Source organism: Mobula birostris, chromosome 28, assembly GCF_030028105.1.
Source record: "Mobula birostris isolate sMobBir1 chromosome 28, sMobBir1.hap1, whole genome shotgun sequence".
NCBI lineage: Eukaryota > Metazoa > Chordata > Chondrichthyes > Myliobatiformes > Myliobatidae > Mobula > Mobula birostris.
The window spans coordinates 3,612,216-3,627,656 of NC_092397.1; the positions used below are offsets into that span (position 1 = coordinate 3,612,216).

Here is a 15,441-nt window from a genome sequence, read left to right on the forward strand (position 1 = left end):
TCTCACACCCCCACGGGTCAGGGTGCCAAAAGATAACCCGCTCCTCAAAGCAATGGAAGACTTTTATCAGGAGGCAGAAGCCGTGGTGAATGGATTGAGGTGAACGTGGTTGGTGCACCACATCTGCTTGCCCGGGACTGTCCAGTTTACCAAGCACGGCCCGCCGTCTCCCCGACACCTTCAAACGGCGTGGGCACTGTGTTCCCATGGTCCAGAGACTTGGCAGGAAGCACCAAACATTGGCGCTGTCCAGCCTGGGGCGAGTTGACTGGTACTGAGGGGTCCTCCTCACTCCCTGGGGCAGTAGCACAGGTGAAGGCAGTAACTAAGCTTTCTCCTCCCCCTTACCCGTGCCTCGCGCACCCGCACCTCACCTCGTTCCAGGGTCCCAGTTCCCTCCACCCCACTTTCCCCGACATGTGGGTGCCCTCGTGTGGAAGACCGTTTCTGTTCACCCACTGGTGTAGGTCCAATCCAGCAGCCCCTCTCCTGCCCACAGATGCAGGTAGGGGCAGCCATCGCCTCTTTCGCCTGCACCGAATGGCCAGAGCCCTCTCCACCCTCCCCTCCCACTCTCGCATCCATTGGCCTGCGCGACACTCCCCCCCCCACCGCCCTGATGTGCCACGCCCTCCCTCTGCACCCACTGGGCGACGCACGTCTCTGCTTCCCCCCCAACCCCTCCGCCCGCCTGTACCCAGGGGGAGCATGCGGGTGCCAAGTGCTGTCATCCTCAGGGGAGGGGGGGAGCCTGCCCTCGGCAAGCAGTGAGGAAGGCTGGGGGCACAGTGAGGGCTCGAGGAAACGAGCTTCGAGCCACAGAGGTAGCGCCCTCCCCACCGAGCAGAGCGTCCAGCCGACGGGGAGACGGCCATCTGGCCAGTCGCCTGCCCAGCAACGCAATTCACAGTAAAGAGTCTCAGAATAAACTCCCCCCCCGCCCCCAAAACCCCAACTCCGCCATGGAAAACGGACCGCTCCCACCGCACTCCTTCCTCCCGGAAGACACACGTCCTCCCCTGTGGTGGGAGGTGGTGAGGTAGGGGGCTGTCGAAAAATCCCCGGGGTACCAGACAGCAGGCAGGAGTTAGTCACAGTGTGAGAGTCTCTCAGAGGAGACGGGGCGGGGAGTTTCTGTTCAGGGTCAGGCACCCCCTTGCCCGCTGGCTCCGAGGCAGCCGGGGGGGCAGACCTAAACCTCCGTCTCCAGCCCGGTGAGTTTGGGGGTGAGGATGCGGGGCGTCAGCCCCTTGTTGAGGTCCATCTCGAACTCCAGCAGCTGCCCCATGAAGTTGAGGTTGGGCGAGATGATGGGGCGCTTGCCCTTCACGTACTTGTAGGCGTCGGTCATGGTCATCCGCGTGTGCTTCATCAGGTAGGCAATGACCAGGGTGGCCGAGCGCGAAACGCCCGCCTGGCAGTGGATCAGCACGCCCTTCCCCGACCCCTGGGCCTCCTCTGGTGAGGGGAAAGAAAAAGGAATCGCAAGAGTCCACAGAGAGAGAAAAAAAACCCATTCCCCTCCAGCCACCCACCCAGCGCCTCGCGGCCACATCTATTCCAACGGAGATGGGAGGGGGGTGCAATTCTTGCCGCTGTCTGCACGGATGTGCTCCCTCCTCCCACATTCCAGACACACCCCGATCTGGGCTAGCGAGTCGCGGGCATGCTACGTCGGCGCCAGAAACGCGGCAACACTCGTGGGCTGCCCCCAGCACCACCTCACTGACTTGACTTGACGCAAACTACTCCTTCCACTGTATGTTTCCATGTACCTATCCAAACTCCTCTTAACGTCCAACCTGCTGCTGGACCTAGAGTTTATTCCACCCTCCGAGTGAAGCTCCCCCTCATGTTCTCCTCAAATGTCACCTTTCACCCTTAACCCACGACCTCTAGCTCTAGTCCCACCCAACCCCAGTGGAAAATGCCTGCTTGCGTCCATTAATGTCCCTCATAACTTTGTATACCTCTATCAAATCTCCCGTCGCTCTCCTACGCTCAAGGGAGTAAAGTCCTAACCTCTTCAACTTTTCCGTATACCTCAGGCCCTCCAGTCCTGGCAACATCCTTGCAAATTTTCTCTGTACTCTTTCAATCTTATTGAGATCTTTCCCGTAGGTAGGTGACCATAACTGCACACAATACTCCCAATTAGGCCTCACCAACGTCTTAAGTAACTTCGTTAAACTTTTTCACTAACCCGATGAGGGTAGAGCAGCGGATGGGGTGTATATGGATATTAACAAGGCATTTTGGTGTACATGAATTTTATTAAGGCGGTTTACCAGCTGGTGCGAGAGTCCTTCAGGAGGATTGGGGGCAGGGTGGGGGTTCCAGCCCAGGGCCAGTTACCCCTTCCTGCTGGCGTTGATACCCCAACCACGCCTCACCGGTAGAGGGGAAGGGGAGAGAGCTTGGGCGTGAGGAAGCCAGTTCAACCAGCCAGCTCTTGAACCAACTCGCAAAACCTGAATCACTAAATGGATTTAGTGGCCACTTTATTGGTAAGCTCCTGTACCTAATAAAGTGGCCACTGAGTGTAATGTTCGTGGTCTTCTGCTGCTGTAGCCCGTCCATTTCGGGGTTTAACATGGATGTGTTGTGTGTTCAGAGATGCTCCTCTACCCATCACTGTTGTAACGTGGTTATTTGAGTTACTGTCACCTTCCTGTCAGCTTGAACCAGTCTGGCCAATCTCCTCTGACCTCTCTCATTAACAAGGCATTTTCACCCACAGTACTGCCGCTCACTGGATGTCGTTTTGTTTTCTCGCACCATCCTCTGTAAACTCCAGAGACTGTTCTGCATGAAAATCCCAGGGGAGCAGCAGTGACTGAGGTACTCAAACCACCCCATCTGGCACCAACACCCATTCCATGGTTAAAGTCCCTTAGATCACATTTCTTCCCCTTTCTGACATTTGGTCTGAACAACAACTGAACCTCTTGACCGTGTCTGCATGCTTTTATGCATCGAGTTGCTGCCACACGATTGGCTGATTAGATATTTGCATTAACGAGGTGTACCTAATAAAGTGGCCAGAGAGTACTAATCACTATTAAACCACTAATCTATAATCACCATAGTAACACAGAGACCTTGTTGCACTACACTGGATTTTGTTCGAACTGTGGCCTTTCCTGTACAGCCAATATCGGGTACCTGAAGTTCTGTGCCCGCGAGGCTGCTGCAAGGAAGTTTTCCAACGCACCTGTGCAGACGGTGTTAAATTCGACCCATCATGGTAAACCCACCCCCCCAACACATCCCTGACGCAATGCAGCGCAGCGAGCAACCTAGACTTACGAAGATTCAAAGGCCTGAGTTCTATGGGAAGGGGTTTCTCCAAGTCTCTTTTAATGCCGTGGACCCCCCCCCCACCATTAACTGAGCCAGGTCGGGAACCCCTCAAGGGAGAGGTTGCACAGGCAAAGACTTTACTTCTTAGAGCAAAGAGGAAATGAGGGACGAGCGTCTAGGGGTATAAAATCAAAATATAGGAACAGAATTGGGCCATTCGGCCCATCGAGTCTGTTCCACCATTCCATCATGGCTGATTTACTATCCCTCTCAACCCCATTCTCCTGCCTTCTCCCTGACGCCCTGACTGATCAAGTATCTATCAACCTCCGCTTTGAATATACCCAATGACTCATATTTCTTCATTTTCCTGCGAATGCCCACAAGAAAATGAATCTCAAGGTGACATATACCTACTTCGATAATAAAATTACTTTGAACTCTGAAGGCATAGCCTTTTATCCCCAAAGGATCAAGATTTAGGGTGAGAGAGGCAAGATTCAAAAGAGACCCCATGGGCAAGTGGATAGAATTACGAGGTTTAAAAATGTATGTGGATAGGTATGAGCATCAGAAGACTTGTACAACATGGAACAAAGGCTTACATATAACTACCAAAGCAACGCACACAATACTCAGCAGGTCAGGCAGCATCTATGGAGAGGAATAAACAGTCGACGTTTCGGGCCGACACCCTTCAGCAGGACTGAGAAGGAAGGTGGAAGAGGCCAGAATAAAAAGGTGAGGGGAGAGGGAAGGAGGAAAGCCAGAAGGTGATGGGTGGGAAAGGTGAAGGGCTGGTCAGTGAGGAATCTGATAAGAGAGGACAGTGGACCATAAGAGAAAGGGAAGGAGGGGAGACCCGGGGGAGGTGATAGGCAGTTGAGAGGCCAGATGGGGGAATAAATGAATAACTGAGCTGGGGGTGATTGAGCAAGATTCCCTGGAGGTTAACTTGCAGGTTCAGTCGGTGTGGAAGGCAAATGCGATATTAGCATCCATTTCCAACAGACGAGAATACAAGAGCAAGGATTTAATGCTCAGGCTCGATAAAGCACTGGTGAGGCCTCACTTGGAGTATTGTCAGCAATTTTGGGCTCATGTCTAAGAAAGGATAGAGCATCGAACAATACAGCACAGGAACAGGCCATTCGGCCCACAATGTTGTGCTGAACCGGCTAAAAACCAAATTTAAAACACCAAAACACTAATCCCTCCTATCTACACCAGGTCCATCTCCCTCCATCTTCCTCACACCCATGTGCCTATCCAAACGCCTCTTAAAAGCCTCTAATGTATTTGCCTCCACCACCACACCAGGCAGCCACCACTCTGAGTGAAAATCTTAGCCCTCACATCCCCTTTGAACCTGCCCCCTCTCACCTTTAATGCAGGCCCTCTGATGTTTCAACCCTGGGAAACCGATACTCCCTGTCTACTCTATCTATGTCTCTCATAATCTTGTAAACCTCTGTCAGATCTCCCCTCAGCCTCTGACGCTCCAGAGAAAACAACCCAAGTTTGTCCAGCCTCTCCTGATACCACACGCCCTCTAAACCAGACAGCATCCTCGTGAACCTCTTCTGCACCCTCTCTGAAGCCTCGATATCCCTCCCATAGTGGGGATGACCAGAAATGTATGCAATACTCCAGATGCTGCCTAACCAGAGTTTTATAAAGTTGCAATATAACCTCCTGATCTTTGAACTAATAAAGCAAGCATTCCATAAGTCTGCTTCACCCTCCTATCGACCTGTGCAGCCACTTTCAAGGAGTTATGATCCTGGACCCCAAGATCTCTCTGCTCAGCCACACTGTGCTGGCTTTGGAGAGGGTCCGGCAGAGGATCAGGAGAATGATCCTGGGAACGAAAGGGTTAACGTGTGAGGCAAGTTTGATGGCTCCAGGCCTGTACTCGCTGCAGCTTAGAAGAATAGGGGGTGATCTCATTGAAACCTGTCGGGTATTGAAAGGCCTAGAAAGAGTGGATGTGGAGAGGATGTTTCCTATAGTGGGGGATCTAGGACCAGAGGACACAGATAGAGTGGATGTGGAGAGGATGTTCCCTTTGATGGGGGAAGTCTGGGACCAGAGGACACAGATAGAGTGGATGTGGAGAGGATGTTCCCTTTGATGGGGGAAGTCTGGGACCAGAGGACACAGCCTCAGAGTAGAAGGACGTCCCTTTAGAACAGAGACGAGAAGAAGCTTCACAAGCCAGAGGGCGGTGAATCTGTGGAATTCATTGCCACAAAGGAATTGGGTCATTAAAGCGGAGGTTGATAGGTTCTTGATCCAAGGTTACGGGGGAGGACAGGAGAATGGGGTTGAGACGGATAATAAGTCAGTGGAGCAGACTCAATGGGCCGAAGTCTTTGGTCTAGGGTAGAACGTCCACCGAGCGACCCCTGCCGCCCTCTCACCTATGAACTCAAAGGCCTCCTCGAAGTACTGCCGGAGGTTCTGCTTGCCGTTGTCGGCGGCCGGAAGCCTCTTGTAGCGCAGGGCGCCCCCCTGGGCGTGGTAGAGGGGCAGGTGGGTAGTGACGTTGATGACAAAGCCGACGTTAAGCTGCTGCATTCGCGCCAGGTCCTGGGCGTCCCGCTCGTTGCCCAGGTACAGGAAGGGCAGGATGGGGCTCAACTCCGCGCTCTCGATGTCTGGGGTCAGTGGGTCCAGGGGCGCGCCCCAGGCACCCGGGCCCCTGGGGGGCTCGCTCCCAGAGACCGGACCCTCGCTGGCATCGGCTGCAGCGAAAGAGAAAGGCAGAACACAGAGCGTTACAGCCCCCTCCAGCCCACCGAGTCGTGCTAACCCTTTAACCTGCTCCAAGAGTAGTCCTGCATGATTCTGTCACTCACGTGCCCAGGAGTCTCAAACGTCTCGCGTGATCTAACCTCTCCATTTGTCACGTGCTCCCGATGCGGTCTCAAGACCCCGTCACAAACTTGGGGGGGAACTGCTTTGCGCACCGCCCACCAAAATCGGGTCTTCCCCGTGGTCAAGCATCTTATTCCCAGGAGCAACACCTTAAATTGTGTCTGGGTACCCTCCTTCCTGATGGCATGAATACAGATTCCTCCTTCTGGTAAGCTAAAATTCCACCACTGCCCCCCACTTCAACCTTCTCACCTCCCCCCGGGGTCCCCTCCTCCTTCCCTTTTCCCTCTTCTCTCCCATCGGATCAGATCAGATCCTTTCCTCTTCGGCCCTTGACCTTTCCCAAGCAGTAGGCTTCACCTCCCAGGTAGCCTCTTCCCCCCGACCCCCCACCCTAGTATTCTAGCATCTTCCCCCTTCCTTCCCAGTCCTGAGGGAGGGTCTCGGCCCAAAATATTGACCGACTGTTCATTTCCACAGGCGCTGCCTGGCCTGCTGAGTCCCTCCTGCATCTGGTGTGTGTGATGCTCCGGATTCCCGACGTCCGCTGGGTGCCAAACCCATTCCCCCAATCCAGACGGTGAACCCTCCTGTTAAAGGTGTTAATCCTCAGACACCGTGGTGCCCTTTCTCAGGGAGCAGCTGCTCCCTCCTCCCCCTCCCCAGGGGCACCTTTCCAGCCACTACTCCCCATGTCTGTGGGGCTGGGTGGGGGGAGGGCGGGAGGAGGAGGAGAAAGCGGAGGGAGGGGTGGAAGAGAGGGAAGAATGTGGGGCAAGGGGGGGGACAAGGAGAGGGTCGGGGAACGAGAGTGAGAATAAGAAGGAAGATAGGAAGATAGTGTGAGGGGGAGCAAGAAGGGGTAGGGAAGGGAGACTGGGGAGCATAGAGGGGACGAGGGTGAGGTGGTAGTGAATGAGGAAGGATCTTGGGTAGGGGAGAGAAGGGAGACTGGGAGTGTAGAGGGGATGAGGGTGAGGTGGTAGTGAGGGAGGATCTCGGGGAGGGGAGGGAGGGGAGACTGGGGAGTGTAGAGGAGACGAGGGTGAGGTGGTAGTGAGGGAGGATCTCAGGAAGGGGAGAGAGGGGAGAGTAGAGGAGACGAGGGTGAGGTGGTAATGAGGGAGGATCTCGGGGAGGGGAGAGTAGAGGAGACGAGGGTGAGGTGGTAGTGAGGGAGGATCTCGGGAAGGGGAGAGAGGGGAGTGTAGAGGGACAAAGGTGAGGTGGTAATGAGGGAGGATCTCGGGGAGGGGAGAGAGGGGAGACTGGGGAGTGTGGAGGGGACAAGGGTGAGGTGGTAGTGAATGAGGGAGGATCTCAGGTAGGGAAGAGATGGGAGAGTAGAGGAGATGAGAGTGAGGTGGTAGTGAGGGAGGATCTCGGGTAGGGGAGAGAGGAGAGACTGGGAGTGTAGAGGGACGAGGGTGAGGTGGTAGTGAGGGAGGATCTCGGGTAGGGAACAGAGGGGATGAAGGTGAGGAGGTAGTGAGGGAGGACCTCGGGTAGGGGAGAGGGGAGTGTAGAGGGGACGAGGGTGAGGTGGTAGTGAGGGAGGATCTCAGGTAGGGGAGAGGGGAGTGTAGAGGGGACGAGGGTGAGGTGGTAGTGAGGGAGGATCTCAGGTAGGGGAGAGGGGAGTGTAGAGGGGATGAGGGTGAGTGGTAGTGAGGGAGGATCTCGGGTAGGGAACAGAGGGGACGAGGGTGAGGAGATAGTGAGGGAGGATCTCAGGGAGGGGAGAGGGGAGTGTAGAGAGGACGAGGGTGAGGAGGTAGTGAGGGAGGATCTCGGGGAGGGGAGAGGGGAGTGTAGAGGGGACGAGGGTGAGGTGGTAGTGAGGGAGGATCTCGGGTAGGGGAGAGAGGGGAGACTGGGAGTGTAGAGGAACGAGGGTGAGGTGGTAGTGAGGGAGGATCTCAGGTAGGGGAGAGGGGAGTGTAGAGGGGACGAGGGTGAGTGGTAGTGAGGGAGGATCTCGGGTAGGGAACAGAGGGGACGAGGGTGAGGAGGTAGTGAGGGAGGACCTCGGGTAGGGGAGAGGGGAGTGTAGAGGGGACGAGGGTGAGGAGGTAGTGAGGGAGGATCTCGGGTAGGGGAGAGAGGGGAGACTGGGAGTGTAGAGGAACGAGGGTGAGGTGGTAGTGAGGGAGGATCTCGGGGAGGGGAGAGGGGAGTGTAGAGGGGACGAGGGTGAGGTGGTAGTGAATGAGGGAGGATCTCGGGTAGGGAAGAGGGGAGAGTAGAGGAGACGAGGGTGAGGTGGTAGTGAGGGAGGATTTTGGGGAGGGGAGAGGGGACGAGGATGAGGTGGTAGTGAGGGAGGATCTCGGGGAGGGGAGAGAGGGGACGAGGATGAGGTGGTAGTGAGGGAGGATCTCGGGGAGGGGAGAGGGGAGTGTAGAGGGGACGAGGGTGAGGTGGTAGTGAATGAGGGAGGATCTCGGGTAGGGAAGAGGGGAGAGTAGAGGAGACGAGGGTGAGGTGGTAGTGAGGGAGGATTTTGGGGAGGGGAGAGGGGACGAGGATGAGGTGGTAGTGAGGGAGGATCTCGGGGAGGGGAGAGAGGGGACGAGGATGAGGTGGTAGTGAGGGAGGATCTCGGGGAGGGGAGAGGGGAGTGTAGAGGGGACGAGGGTGAGGTGGTAGTGAATGAGGGAGGATCTCGGGTAGGGAAGAGGGGAGAGTAGAGGAGACGAGGGTGAGGTGGTAGTGAGGGAGGATTTTGGGGAGGGGAGAGGGGACGAGGATGAGGTGGTAGTGAGGGAGGATCTCGGGGAGGGGAGAGAGGGGACGAGGATGAGGTGGTAGTGAGGGAGGATCTCGGGGAGGGGAGAGGGGAGTGTAGAGGGGACGAGGGTGAGGTGGTAGTGAATGAGGGAGGATCTCGGGTAGGGAAGAGGGGAGAGTAGAGGAGACGAGGGTGAGGTGGTAGTGAGGGAGGATTTTGGGGAGGGGAGAGGGGACGAGGATGAGGTGGTAGTGAGGGAGGATCTCGGGGAGGGGAGAGAGGGGACGAGGATGAGGTGGTAGTGAGGGAGGATCTCGGGGAGGGGAGAGGGGAGTGTAGAGGGGACGAGGGTGAGGTGGTAGTGAATGAGGGAGGATCTCGGGTAGGGAAGAGGGGAGAGTAGAGGAGACGAGGGTGAGGTGGTAGTGAGGGAGGATTTTGGGGAGGGGAGAGGGGACGAGGATGAGGTGGTAGTGAGGGAGGATCTCGGGGAGGGGAGAGAGGGGCAGGTCCCAGCAGAACTCACGGACCCTCCGCCGCCTACCTCTCGCCTCCTTGTCCTGCGCGCCGAGCGGGCTGAGCACTAGCTGCAGCGAGTGCGGCACCGCCGGGCGTCCCGACTTGCCCGGCCCGGAGTCCGGCCGGCCCCCGTCCTGGCACCGGCGGTGCTTGGCGTCCCGGCTGGAGAGCAGGTCGAAGACGGTGAGATTGGCAGGCTCGGCCGCCGCCGCGGGTCCTGTGCCCGGGCCCGGCCCTGGCCCCGGCCCCGGTCCCTCGGGCCAGCCCAGGCTGATGGCACCGTGCAGCTGCATCTTCGTGTACTCCACCAGGCCGCTGCAGTCCAGGATCAGGCCGGTCTGCTGGTGCGCCCGGGACTCGGTCATCTTCTTGGCCAGCGGGTCGGGCCAGAGCCGGCGGCCGCTGCCCTCGGCCTCTCCGCCCGCCCTCGGGTTGTAAGTCACGATGGGGTCGCTGCTGCAGAAGCTGCAGCTCGATCCCAGCGACCGGACGCCCGGCTCGCAGGAGATGCAGCTGAGGGCGGGCAGGCAGCCGAGCCGCCGCAGCGTGGAGGCGGCCGCCCCGCCGCCGAGCGCCCTCATGCCGGCTTTGCAAGGGACGCAGGAGGAGCAGGAGGCGGGGGAACCGGAGTCCTCGCGGCGCAGGAGCCGCCAGCAGCCCCGGCAGCCGCACTTCAGCGGGTGCATGCCGCCCCGGCAGCCGGCCGCCGGGCTGGCGGGGCCGGACCTCTCCCGGGCCGGCGACAGCTGCAAGGCTGCTTTGCGCTGCACCGCTCTCCTCCCCAAGCCGGGCAGCTGCTGCATGAGCGAAGGCTTCCTCGCCGCCGCCGCCGCCGCCGCCGCCGCCTGGCCCCGGCAGCGCAGCCTCGGGCTCCCTGCGCTTCTCTCGACCGCAAAGCCGGGCACCCCCTCGCCGAGATGCAGCGCCAGCGACCGGGGTCTCTGCAGCACCCGTATCACCAGAGGCTCTTCCAGAGGGGACGGAGACATCGGAGGTCGCAGGCGGCGGGGATGGACCTGCGGGCGAAACAACAAAGCGATGAAGTGGAGCGGGAAGGAATACAACAGAAACACGCGCAGAATGACCCATTGCACCATTGACTCGATACAACAACAGAACTTGGGGAGGGGGGAGGAATAAAAGACGGTAACGCTGTACTGGAACCCCCCCCCCCAAAAAAAAGCATGCAACCCGCTCGCCTTTCTGCAAATAACCGAATGCACCCTCGGACGGGAAGCTCACTCACGTTAATCCGGCCGCGGTGCTGTCAGAAGAGCCGGTCGCCGGTCGCTGGCCGCTCCGGGTCCGGGCGGCGAGGCTGCCTTGTTGTGCTTGATTGACAGGGCCGGCCCCGGTGACATCATCGGCGGCCAATGGCAGGGCGGCCGGCGGCGGGGCAGCGACGGCACCGCGCCTGCGCGGGCAGCGAACCAGGAAGTGGTGGTGGTGGGGAAACAAAGCGACGCGGCTGGGTGAGCGGGGCAAAACAGAACAGAAACGCTGCCCCGGGGTCAGCAGGTGGGGTGGCGGTGTGGTGCGGCCTCCTCTCGTCCCGAGAACAAAAGCAGGGCCTCGCTCGAAACATCAGGTCCTTGAGTGACAAAGAGAGCCCGTCCAAAGTTCACTGTTCAATCAAAATCAAGTTTGGTATCACTGACATATGTTGTGAAATTTGTTGTTTTGTGGCAGCGGAACAATGCAATACATCAACGATTACTATAGGTTACAACAAGAAATATTTGTTTAAAATAAATTAGTAGCGCAGGAACAGAGAGTCGAATAGTGAGCTGGTCCTCATGAACAGGAGAAAATCTGCAGATGCTGGAAATCCAGAGCGACACACACAGAATGCTGGAGGAACTCAGCAGGACAGGCAGCATTTATGGAAAAGAGTCAACGTTTCGGGCCGAGACCCTTCCTCCAGTACTTTGTGTGTTCAGCTGGTATTCATGGACTGTTCAGAAATCTGATAGCCGGGTGGTGGGCGGAAGAAGCTGTTCCTAAAACGTGTGTGTGTGTGTGTGTGTGTGTGTGTGTGTGTGTGTGTGTGTGTGTGTGTGTGTGTGTGTGTGTGCTCCCAAGTATCGAAGTCCAGCCAAAATGGAATCTGCACACAGCAAGATCCCATAACATATCTCCCTTGCTGGTCCCGATGAAGGGTCTTGGCTTGAAACGGCGACTCTTTATCCCCCTCCGCAGAAGCTGCCTGGAAGAAGCTGTTCCTAAAACGTGTGTGTGTGTGTGTGTGTGTGTGTGTGTGTGTGTGTGTGTGTGTGTGTGTGTGTGTGTGTGTGTGCTCCCAAGTATCGAAGTCCAGCCAAAATGGAATCTGCACACAGCAAGATCCCATAACATATCTCCCTTGCTGGTCCCGATGAAGGGTCTTGGCTTGAAACGGCGACTCTTTATCCCCCTCCGCAGAAGCTGCCTGCCCTGCCGAGCTCCTCCGTTGTGACGGATTTTGAGAATCCACAGAATCTCCCGTGCCTTTTGGTCTGTCACTTGGTATGCTATTGTGACCAAGAACTCTCACAATGTACCGCGGAGGGCATTGTGGCTGGCTGCATCACTGTCTGGCATTAGAGGCGGGGGGGGGGGGGGTCGGAAAAAGCTGCAGAAGTTGTAAACTCAGCCAGCTCCATCGTGGGCCCGGGCATGGAAAACATCTCCAAAATGTGATGCCTCCACGGTGAGGTCCATCAGCCAGGACCCCCATCTGCTACCATCAGGGAGGACGACGATTCAGGAACAGCTTCTTCCCCTCTCCGTCTTTCCCCGGCTGACTCGGAGTCCCGGGCGGCCCACACAGAATGCCGGAGGAACTCAGCAGCCCCCCCAAGGAAAAGAGTAAACAGTCGCCGTTTCAGGCTGGCGCCCTTCCCCAGGACTGAAAGAAAGCAGGGAGCAGCCAGACTAAGAAGGTTGGGGGAGGTGAGGAAGAAGTACGAGGTGGTGGATGATTGGCAGAACCAGGAGAGGGGAAGTTGACTTTTCTCTAGTATGTTCAAAAGTTCAGAGTAAATTTTGTTACCACAGCGCATACACTTCACCACATACAACTCCGAGAGTCATTCTCCTGCTATAAAATCAGCAAATCTATAGAACGGTAACTGTAAACAGGATTAATGAACAGCAAACTGTGCAAATGCAAATATAAATAAATTTCAATAAATAACGAGAACATGAGATAAGGAGTCCTTAAATTGAGATGATTGGTTGTGGGAGCATCTCAATGGATGGGCAAGTGAGTGTAGTTATCCCCTTTTGTTCAAGAGCCTGATGGCTGAGGGGGTAGCAACTGTTCCTGACACTGGTGGTGCGAGTCCTGAGGCTCCTGTTCCTTCTACCTGATGACAGCAGCGAGAAGAGAGCATGGCCTGGGTGGTGGGGATCTCTGACGATGGATGACGCTTTCTTTCTGGCAATGTTTCAAGTAGATGTGCTCAATGTGTCGTGGTCCGGTCCATGAATTCTGCATTCCGGTTCACGGTCCAGTCTGTGAACTCAGGACTCCGGGTCTTCCAGCTGACCCTTGTTTGAGTTAATCATAGGCACCTGATTCCCATCTTGGGGCTCGCAATATAAGTAGCCTTCAGAGTGAGTGTGGGCTGCTGGTTTGTCTCATCAGTCCTTCTTAGAGTAACTTGCTGATGGAAGGCTAGTGAAACCATTTGTGATCTCTGGACCTGGTTGGAGGACCACTGCTTCATGGAGCTTTGTTGCCACTTGTTGGAGTAGTCTTTGTGGTATGGATTTGGCTGTTTCCTAGGCCAGCCGAGTGGCTGCCAGCCACTCCAAACTAGGTGGGGATCTGGCTGTCTCCATAGCCAGTGGAGGTTGCTGGCTGTAACTGTGACCCGGAGCAACCCTGAAGCAGAGATGGAACTGTCTGTCATTCTTTGGTGTTTGTCTTGTCTTGTCCTCGCCTCCGTGGGCTAAGTCAGGCTGTCTTGCTGTTGCCCTGCGGGGGGACATGTCTTGTCCTCGCCTCTGTGGGGTAAATCAGGCTGTTTTGCCATTGCCCTGTGGGGGGGAAGGGGGACATATCTTCTCTTGTCTTTGCCTCTGTTGGGTAAGTCTGGCTGTTCTGCCATTACCTGACAGGGAGACCTGTCTCACCTTGGTGTGGAGATGAAGTTGAGTCCCGGCTTGTCGTAGGATAAGACCTGGCTCTATGTCTATGTTCTGTCCTGTCTCATGTTAGTGTTGTGTTAAAGATGAGTCCTGTCTTGTTGAATAATAAGTCCCGACTCTATGTTGATGTTCAGTTCCCAGTCTGTCTCTCAGCTCCAGTCTTCGAGTTATCAGCCTCCACATTTCAAGATGAAGATCTCAAGGATCCCAAGCCAAGCTCAAGACCCAAGACCCCAGCCTGTAGCCAAGCTCAAGACCCAAGACCCCAGCCTCAAGCCATGTCATGTCCTTGCCTGGTTCTGGGGTCCGAACCTGAGGCAAGACCCAGGTTCTGGGTCCTTGTCCAGTCTCAGGCTTGGAGTCTGAGCCTTGTCTTGTCTCCAAGCTCAGGCCTCTAGATCCCAGCCATGTCCTGTCCTGAAGTCATGTCATGTCCTTGCCTGGTTCTAGGGTCTGAGCCCAAGGTGAGACCCAGGTTCTGGGTCCTTGTCCAGTCTTGGGCTCAGAGTCCAAGCCTTGTCTCCTAGTCCATGGTTCCTAGTTCTAGTCCCGCTTTCCCTAGCCCAAGTCTGCATTCTTGTCCCTGCTCCTTGCGTGAATCCTGTCACATCCTTACTCTAGTCAAGTCCTGTTGCTTGTATTTCAGTGTCTGTCTTGCATTTGGGTCCGTTAGCAGCATCCCTTTGTGACACAATGGTTGGGAAGGCTGTATGTGATAGGAATGTTCTGCAATTATTTTTGCTAGTTTGCCAGTGTTGTACAGGGTTCATATGTTCCAAAAAACAATCTTGGTCTTGGCGGTGTTCAGGGCTTCCTTCATCATACCAGTAGCTTCCTCTCGGTTTTCACGTCTGTCAGTCACGCAAGTTCCGGGTGGAGACTCAGGAATACTGTCGCACTCAGATGTAGAAGGATTCTTCATTGCTGTTTCTGTAGCAATTTTGTTTGACCAGTCAGGGTTGTTACCCCTGAACCTGGAGGACGGGTGGACCACTCTCAGTCTGACCTCTACCCTGTGACCCTGTTTGGCATGGGTGACCCTACCAAGAGCCAAAGCAAGAAGCCCTGACTCCAGCCAGCAGAGATCTCCAGGTCACTGAGGGATGCAAAGCCTACCACAAAGTTGTGGTCCTCTTGGAGGCAAACCTCTTACATTTGGTGGAGTCCAACGCCCCAAGCTAAAATAGTGTCGTACTGACCACTCCACCTTCGTGGGGCCCTCATCCCCCTCCCCCGGGTGCTCTGGGTCGAGGCAGTGGGGCCTAGACCCAGGCCCGAAACCAAGGAGCGAGCCAGTGTTGGACTGATATAAGCAGCGGTCAAGTATGAGCCGAATGGGAGCGGTGGGGCCTGGGCCCGAGAGCTGATGTTTGGCCCCTTTATTGCCAAGCCAGATTGAGAAAGGTAGGGTGCCAGAGTGCCCCAGGTAATGTGTCTGTATTTACAGGGGGTCCCGGGGAGCGTGTCTGTATTTACAGGGGGTCCCGGGGAGCGTGTCTGTATTTACAGGGGGTCCCGGGGAGCGTGTCTGTATTTACAGGGGGTCCCGGGGAGCGTGTCTGTATTTACAGGGGGTCCCGGGGAGCGTGTCTGTATTTACAGGGGGTCCCGGGGAGCGTGTCTGTATTTACAGGGGGTCCCGGGGAGCGTGTCTGTATTTACAGGGGGTCCCGGGGAGCGTGTCTGTATTTACAGGGGGTCCCGGGGAGCGTGTCTGTATTTACAGGGGGTCCCGGGGAGCGTGTCTGTATTTACAGGGGGTCCCGGGGAGCGTGTCTGTATTTACAGGGGGTCCCGGGGAGCGTGTCTGTATTTACAGGGGGTCCCGGGGAGCGTGTCTGTATTTACAGGGGGTCCCGGGGAGCGTGTCTGTA

General features: G+C 56.3%; 1 protein-coding gene across 1 annotated transcript; it reads right to left on the reverse strand.

Moving 5' to 3' along the window:
* Positions 1-617: 617 nt before the first annotated feature.
* Positions 618-10,865, reverse strand: LOC140189137 (dual specificity protein phosphatase 10-like). Its single transcript, XM_072245839.1, has 4 exons — positions 10,680-10,865; positions 9,459-10,449; positions 5,727-6,050; positions 618-1,458 (listed from the first exon to the last, which is right to left on the reverse strand). Exons 2-4 carry the CDS (start codon positions 10,420-10,422, stop codon positions 1,193-1,195), a joined length of 1,554 nt encoding a protein of 517 aa, XP_072101940.1. The 5' UTR covers positions 10,423-10,449; positions 10,680-10,865; the 3' UTR covers positions 618-1,192.
* Between the last annotated feature and the right edge of the window lie 4,576 nt (positions 10,866-15,441).

What these genes read in the sequence shown, in the direction of transcription:
- LOC140189137 (XM_072245839.1), bottom strand. Translation starts at nt 10,422, where the DNA reads ATGTCTCCGTCCCCTCTGGAAGAGCCTCTGGTGATACGGGTGCTGCAG. An exon ending in GCAGGACAAGGAGGCGAGAG is followed by an intron (nt 6,051 to 9,458) that starts GTAGGCGGCGGA and finishes CTTTCGCTGCAG; the next exon opens with CCGATGCCAGCGAGGGTCCG. An exon ending in GGAGGCCTTTGAGTTCATAG is followed by an intron (nt 1,459 to 5,726) that starts GTGAGAGGGCGG and finishes TCCCCTCACCAG; the next exon opens with AGGAGGCCCAGGGGTCGGGG.